This window comes from Hyposmocoma kahamanoa, unplaced genomic scaffold, assembly GCF_003589595.1.
Source record: "Hyposmocoma kahamanoa isolate Upper Pololo Valley unplaced genomic scaffold, ASM358959v1 94709, whole genome shotgun sequence".
NCBI lineage: Eukaryota > Metazoa > Arthropoda > Insecta > Lepidoptera > Cosmopterigidae > Hyposmocoma > Hyposmocoma kahamanoa.
The window spans coordinates 1,367-9,727 of NW_020654942.1; the positions used below are offsets into that span (position 1 = coordinate 1,367).

The window sequence follows — 8,361 nt, forward strand, 5'->3', positions numbered from 1 at the left end:
ATTAAATTTTACGTTCAGTAATGATATAATATTAAATTTCACATATTTTGAGTTACAACACTATTGTAATAGCAGTGCGCCGTGTAGAAAGAACAAAATTTTTACATATAATTAGATTTTCATCACAGCAATGAACTCTAGATACAATCGCAAATGACCTGTGTAGAATATCCCTACAAGCTATATTCTAGCTCAAACAAGTCTTCTTTTATAATGCAAAATATTCGCTTACTGATAATTATACACAATTACGCAAAGAAAGAATGGCATATATAGGAACAATTTTAAGATGCCCACTTGTCAGCACGCGTCAGTATGTTTGATGCTGATGCTTACCAACTGAGAAGTGGGACCATACCTTATTGATCCATATGAATTATATTTAATTAAATAAAAGTAATACCAGACGCTGTGTTTCAATTTACACTAGATGAAATTGAATCTCCATCTATTTTCGATTTAATTTTAAGTATAACCAGAGCAAAATGGCATGTGATACTAAATAGAGTTCAAGTTTTATTTATTTGCACTTTGTTTGGTGTAAACAATTTATGTTGTGCTTTGCAAGAGAATTATGTATTTACAAATCTTCAAAATTTTTTCAATTTTATTTCAATTATTTTTTTCAAACAAAAGTTAAACAAGAACTAAAGGTCCTTTGCTTGTTGAAAATAATTTCTTAAGATCTATTTTTGATATTATAATAATGTACAAAATGTGCATTAGCAGTAAAGAAGAGTTATCACTATTTTTAGGATTCTGTAGCTGAAAGACAAATAAAGCTAGGTTTCTCTCTGTATATATCAAAACCTTATAACTTTCGTGTTTATCGACATAATGTCCTGAAATTTCATGGCACAAAGACACAGATGTCAATAAAAATTTGTACAACATAAAGAAAACATTGGAATGTATATCATTAAGTACCGATCAACGATTACAGCAGTTACCTATCAGTAGTCTGAAATGACATTTTCCAGAAATAAGGTTTGGTAGAAATTTCAAAACCACGGAGGAAAATGTTTTTTCTTTTAAACGTAACTTAGCCTAACCTAACCGAACCTAATTGTGTCTTTGCTATAAACATTCAACATATCCTGAAAGAACAACTGTTTCGTTATAATTCGGTTTTCGGTGTAATGAAAATTCAAACAAACATTATTTCAGTAAAAAAAATTTTCAACTGTGATAGGTTACCGCCTTTGGGTAGGAATAACCCCAAATATTACGACACATATGGAAGCACTGCAGTGGAACCACATTGAAGCTGAAGCTGCAGTTTTTAAATATAAACGCAGTTGCAGCGCTCCTATCATGACACGATACGACACAGCATACCAAGCTATACATTGACGGGTCTTGTTCTGAAATTGTAGTGATTCTGCTGTTTTTCCCACACCACTGAATGGAACAGCCCCCACTGTGAGACATATTATTATATTATTATAATGAATACTGAATATTTTTGGAATATACGGAGATGTACACACAGGTCAGTTGCTAGCACTGTACTATTTTAGCTTTCTAATTTGCAACGTGATTGCAAATGAGAGTTGATATTTAAAAGTGATTTAAGGCCCATTTGCCCGATGAGTTGCTAGACGTGGGTGGCCCTTATTTATATATAATGTATGTAATATAATGAATTTGTCTTCTTAAAGATAATGCACATCCTCGTCCAATATCATAAAATTTACCCTCCAAAAACAGGGTACAATTAAAAACAACCTAAGTATGATTTTTGTTTTACTCTTGTCTTTCATGATCTTTGTCCTTCTTCTTCTTCTTCTTTTTTTCTTTGCGAATTGAATCATCTGCTTCTGATTTAGCATCTGCATCCATTGTTACTTCATGTGATGACTCTCCGGCTTCCGAATCACGCTTCTTCTTCTTTTTCTTCTTCTCCGATTTCAATTCCAATGAGTTGTTAAGATCATCAGCATTTGCTGTGCTTGCTGTCCGTTTCCTACTGCCCTCTTCTTCAATGTCCCCATTAGCATCATCTTTCTTTCCTTTTCGGTAATCTACATAACTGTTCAACCATTCTGCTGGTGTATTTTCATTTGGTTTACCAAACTTATCAAGTTTCCCTTGTTGGATCAAAGATTTTTTCTGCGATGCTTTAGGACCAAGGCCCCATTTTCTTGGGTATGTATCTCTTTCCATGATTACTCTCTTCAATTTGGCTGCGACTCCATGGTCACAAGATGCCATGGTTGAAGTTGTCATCAAAGCAACAGCCAATGCTACAGCTTCACCTTTCGTAGTGACTATTACAATTTCTTGGTCAATTTCAATGCCATCTTCATACCTTAAAATACCAGGTAAGAGGACTTTTGCACCGTAGCACACAGCGTTTACAGCACTGTCCTTGATAAAAATTCTTTTGTGAGCGACTAGTAAGCCTTCCAGGGGTTTTATGACACGTCGCAGGTAAGTTTCATCTTTGTGATTTTCAAAAGCCCATTGAGCATCTAAAATATCATGCATCGTAACCATTCCTTCCTTCTCCCCTTGGATACCAGAACGGACACGTCTCAGCTCAATCATCTGTCCCCCTACACCGAGCATTAGACCCAGATGTACACACATTGTACGAATGTATGAACCGGCTTCGCAACTCACCCAGAACACACCAATATTCCGTTCATGATCATAATCGAGGAGTTTACTGTCATAAACGCTGCGGACACGGAGCTGGCGTTTTACAGCTGATATAAGTGGAGGACGTTGAAATAAAGCACCTCGAAGCTTCTCCAGACCTTGAGTGACCTTTTTTATTCCGTCTACAGCAGAATGAAGATTGAAAACTGCCACATACTCCTTACCAGCGTTCTGCTGCGACTTTACAAGACGAGTGGCTCGATCTATGCAAACTATAAGACATCCAGTGACTTTCGGGTCAAGTGTACCAGAATGACCAGTTTTTTCTACTTTAAGGATGCGTTTTATCCATGATACCACTTCGTGAGAGCTCGGGTTGCTCGGTTTGTCAACATTAATGAAGCCACACTTAATATATTCGCCGATAGGACGCTTCAGGGGCGAGTGCCCAAATGGCAGCGGCGTGTAATGATTAGTGCGCACATTGAGTCGATCGAAATTCTTCAATAACAAAGGCCAGTAAGCAGTATCAAGCTTGCTCACGCTCTCTGATGGCTCGATCTTGAAGTCTTGAAGCTTTTGAAACGTCCCTAAGGACACGGTCTCTTTACTTTTCTTCTTTTTCTTCGAATGGACCTCCGCACCGGGTTGTATCACTTCCGTCATTTTTACAACAAATTACGCACTGATTATTCAAATTATACCCAGTTTACGTATAGTAATCGTACATAAATTAGTGCGATGGCCTAATTTCGGGCACTGTGTGTAAATTACGACTCTAAAATCACGCACAAACAACGAAACGACACGTGCAGTGCGTCGAAAAGAGGTTATCATTTGTTGATTGCATGTTTTCCCGACGGGTGGCGCTCACGTTTTAACAGTGCCACCAACAAAAAAGTAAAAATCGCGTTCTCAATTAGATTGACAATTTAATGGCCCCATAAGGCTTTACAATAATAACTTAATTTATGGAGTTGATTGAAAGTAATATGATCAAAATTTCTTATTATTTGCTATGGATAGAGTAGTCCTGACTTGAGCATTGAGTAGAGTTCTGAAATATGACCCTGAGAATGAAAACTGGAAAAAACACAAATATAATGTACAAATTCCGAACACAGCTACAAAATTAAAAAGCCAGGTCAGCCAACATTCAGAAAATCAGTGTCACTGTCAGATCGATTTACGGCGTGTGTTTATCAAAACACGCATATATTTTTCCGTTTCCATGGAATAATACGAGAAAATAACACAATGGCAGGCGTATTATTTGAGGATATCTTCAACGTCAAAGACATGGACCCTGAAGGAAAGAAATTCGATCGAGTTAGTCGATTACACTGTGAATCGGAGTCGTTCAAAATGGACTTGATTCTTGATATCAATTCGTGGGTTTATCCAATGGAGATAGGTGATAAGTTTAGATTGGTGCTTGCGACGACTCTTAGAGAGAACGGGTACCCAGATGGAGGAGAATGGAATCCTCTGGAAACCGAGGGAAACCGTGCAGACAGCTTTGAATATGTCATGTCGGGGAAAGTTTATAGGTTAGTTTAGTCGTGTATTTAGCGGCTGGAATTTTGTTTACCGAGTTTGTAATGTATGTAAAAGTGTTTGTAGGGGCGTAAATGAACTGCTGTGCAATTTTTCGTTTCCGATATGAACAACTTACAAGATAAATAACTAAGCAAAAAATGTGTTGGAAATGCTGGTTTTCAGCTTTAGTTTATATAGCTTTAACGAGGCTTTGGTTTAGCTTAACTAAAACAAAGCCTCATTGAGAGCGACGTTTAAAAAATATTTATAAAATTAATCATTTTGTACTTGCTTATCCCCATGGGTTTTTTTATAATATCAAGTGATGGGATGAACAAGTTGTGCCCCTGATAGTAAGTCACACGTCTGCCCATAACAATTGCAGTGTTTCAAGTTCTTAGGTTTTCGCGATTGTTACACATAGGAAATGAAAATTTTTTCCGGATTTAAATCGCATATATTTGTTTGTTCAAACAAAATGACATTCGTCCCATGGTCACAGTTGAGTCAGTCAAATAAATATACTCGATTTAAATCCCGAAAAATAGTTTCATTTCCTAATTGTAGTGTTACTCAGAGCTTTAAATCATAAAGATGTGGGAGCACCGCACTGCACCCGTCACCCTGAGACGTAAGTTGACAAGTCTTATGTCATATAATGCCATATAGTTATGATGAGCTGTTAAGTGACACATGATAACGAACTTTGTTTTGAAGCACATAAGGCACACTGTTGACTGTCACCTAATTGTTAGTCAAGTCTATCTAATTTGTTAGTCAGTCTTGTATGCAGGGTGGAAACAAATTGTATGCTAGAAACAAGGCTCATAGTAGGACACTGGACTCCTCTAATGAAACTTTACGTATTCAACATTTAAATTTATCAACCTGTTATGCATCCTAGGGATACCATGCGTATTTAACGCGCAACTGTGGTTTAAAAAATAAATATTGAAAAAAGAAAATTTTTTAAATTAAGAAATCAGAAATTTCTAATTAAAAACGTATGTTTTCAGGATAGAAGGAGATGAAGCCGCGATGGAACCTGCCTCCAGACTAGCCGCATATGTATCGTTCGGTGGTCTCCTAATGAGACTGCAAGGAGACGCAAACAACTTGCACGGGTTTGAAGTCGACCAGCACATGTATCTTTTAATGAAGAAATTGGCTTTCTAAATTTAGTAACAATTATGTATAAGAGTTTAATTTAAGATAAAATAAGTTTATTAATTTTACAATTTGGGCTTTCTTTTACTTGGCCTCGCTCAATAACACATCATTTGGCATAACAAGCTTTAGCGCAGTGTGTCCATACTAAACGTCGTCAGTAGACTAGAAAATAACGCGTCTGTAATAAACAATGTAACTTTCAGAACAGACAGAAGGGTAACGTCAAATGTGGTCTACCCCAAATAAATACTTTTAATTCGTTTTCGTGTTTGTAATATGGACAGTCAATTTGAATAATTAAAATGGTATATTGCATTTTGAACAAAACGTGATAATACTAAGGAAATTCATGTATTACAGCGCCCTCCTGTGTTCAGTGGCGTAACTATTGCAATACCACCATCTATTGATAACTTTTAGCATTAATATATTACGCTCTTTAAAATAGTTCATAAATTTGATACTAGATGGCTGTTTTTACAAAAGTATTCATCCTTGCCAATAGATGGCGCTATAGAACGTATTGTTGTCAAATGGAGACTTGTTCCCAGAACTACTGCTGTGATGCAAATAGAAAATAATTCACATGCAATTTTTTAAATATTGCTTTCGTATATAAATAAAGTTATTAATAGTATGGTACAGACGTGTGTCAAGCATTTAATTCAGTAGAATAAGATATTTGTAAGGCATAAAAGTCAGGACTCTACACTTGACCCTGTTAAGATTTAAATCAATTCGGTGTGTCAAACTTGGTGTGTTCTTGACTGTATTCCGTTACTAGGTATATTGTCTATTAATATCTATGATAATGTTCACTGCAACTTATTATGATATTTGTAGGCACCTAAGAATTGGACAAGTTAGTACTTTAGTTAGGATTATTTACAAATGACAAATCACTATCAAAAAGACGAAGAAAACGACCGCAATCCAAAAGTAACCCTCAAAGTGCGTTCACACGCATGACTTCACGCAGCGCGCACGTGGCAGTAACGAGCTCTGCGCGAGTGTGAGCGCGCCTTATTGGCTTCGTTCGAAATTTGAATTGTTCTTTGTTCACATTTTTAATTGCTTGTTGTTTTTGCAACTTGGGTACTGAAATCAATAAAGAACCTTCTAGAAGCATTCAATACGGTACACTTCGATATTTAAACAATATTCCAGTTTGTAGAGTTGATGCAACACGTACTATCTATTATTTCTTCTATTTATTATCAACGTCATTCCGGTCTTAGTTTCAGCAGTACATTAAATTTGTCGTGCTCTTTAAAACAAAATATGTGTAAATAACTTCAGATCTATAAGCGACTGTACCTGTGCTAAGAAGGGCGCGAAAATTAGTTCAATTTGTCGCAAAATGGCGCGCGAATAACGAGCTGCCAGTAATTACGGCCGATGCCGACAGCGTTCCAAATATGAATTTTAAAAACGAAGTTCCTTAATTAGGAGGGACGCAATTCGGAAACTTCGAAAACTTAATAATGTGGAGTTTTAGGTATACCAGAAAGTTATTCTAGACTATAGGTAAATCCATAGTGCGTCACGCTGGTCTTCGAGTTTAGATCGTCACTAGTTATCGAAGCATTTTCGTCTCTACAAAACAGCCTTGCGCACTGAATAAACTTTCAATGGTGTAGACTTAGAATAATAACGCATAGAATGATAGTTTCATATCAAACGAACTGTCACAAGTGAGGCAAAAACCAAATTCATGTAGGCGTAAGCAACTTGTATTTACGCTCGTCGGCACGCTGTTATATAATACAATATTATAATACAATACATATGTTATATAAATACAATACAATGTATAATCAATAGCTAGATAAGTATTTCGAATGTAAACATACTCACCTAATCATGTAAACACTCACTAAGGAAATGCTAAGGTCCATTTCACAATAGTTAACTAATGATGTATTACTTAACTAATTATGTTTAACTATCTCATCGTTTTTCTACTATATAATCTTAAACCATAAGAACTGTAATTGATTACTATTTCCTAACTCATAGACATCACATCTCTGTAAAATACTTATAATTTAATAAATATATTTTTTTTAAAAGTTCTCTCGCTGCTCATTTGGTAACATTTGGCGCAGTCGGTAGGATCGCGTGTGTGCATTCGAAGTAGAAACGCGGTTTCTTAGTTCTACAATCGGACAACATCGCCGGAAGAACAAGCAAGAAGACCGTGGTAGCTGAAGGCTTTTGAAATACTTCACGAATGGAGCTCTCGATCTGCATATTACTGTGGTGAGTGGCTAGAACTTTGTGCTCAAATTCCTAAATCCAAACTCTAAATCTAAATGAAACTAAATCTACACTAACCCCAAACACTAAATCAAATCTAAATCAAGATCAAACTCTAGATCCAAATCAAACTCTAAATCTAAATAAAACTAAATCTACACCAACTCCAGGCACTAAAGCGCCTCACTCGGAAAATACTAATTCAACCAAAACTCCAACTCCAGACACTAACTCAATTCTACCTCAATCGTCTCAATCCAACGTCTCAACAAAACTCTCGAAATCAAAGAACAAGCGTAAACTTAAAATCAAATCCAAATCTAAATCAAACCAATCAACTGAAAAATCTGAAACTGAATCGTACAACATCTCGTCCCTCAATATTCCACCCGAAAATCTTCTACACTGCAAATTCCATGTTAACGGTCAACCTCTCACTCTGCTGATAGATACAGGAGCCGCTATTTCTGTCATTCGCAAAGACAAGATAGGATCTCATCCCATCAATAGCAGAAACAAAGTGTCTATCATAGGCGTTTCAAATAACGACTCTACTATTCGCACGTATGGCACCTCAGACATTTCTCTAGATCAATTCGCAAAGCACAAATTCCACATAGCTGACCTAAACATTGCATCAGACGGTATTTTAGGCAATGATTTCATGTCCAAATTCAACGTCAACATCTATGTACAGTCCAAAACAATGCGAGTCCGCGACAGATCTTACAATCTCTTTTTCTTAGGCGATAAAGTCAAACAAATTGACAATAAACAATTCATACCAAA

General features: G+C 36.3%; 2 protein-coding genes across 2 annotated transcripts; one reads left to right on the forward strand and one right to left on the reverse strand.

Moving 5' to 3' along the window:
• Nucleotides 1–624: 624 nt before the first annotated feature.
• LOC113238088 (H/ACA ribonucleoprotein complex subunit 4) lies at nt 625–3,465 on the reverse strand. Its single transcript, XM_026474809.1, has one exon. The coding sequence runs from the start codon at nt 3,268–3,270 to the stop codon at nt 1,747–1,749; it is 1,524 nt and encodes a 507-aa protein (XP_026330594.1). The 5' UTR covers nt 3,271–3,465; the 3' UTR covers nt 625–1,746.
• Nucleotides 3,466–3,861: 396 nt separating this feature from the next.
• LOC113238089 (DNA-directed RNA polymerases I, II, and III subunit RPABC3) lies at nt 3,862–6,831 on the forward strand. The gene is made up of 2 exons (XM_026474810.1): nt 3,862–4,154; nt 5,160–6,831. Exons 1-2 carry the CDS (start codon nt 3,862–3,864, stop codon nt 5,317–5,319), a joined length of 453 nt encoding a protein of 150 aa, XP_026330595.1. The 3' UTR covers nt 5,320–6,831.
• Nucleotides 6,832–8,361: the final 1,530 nt, after the last annotated feature.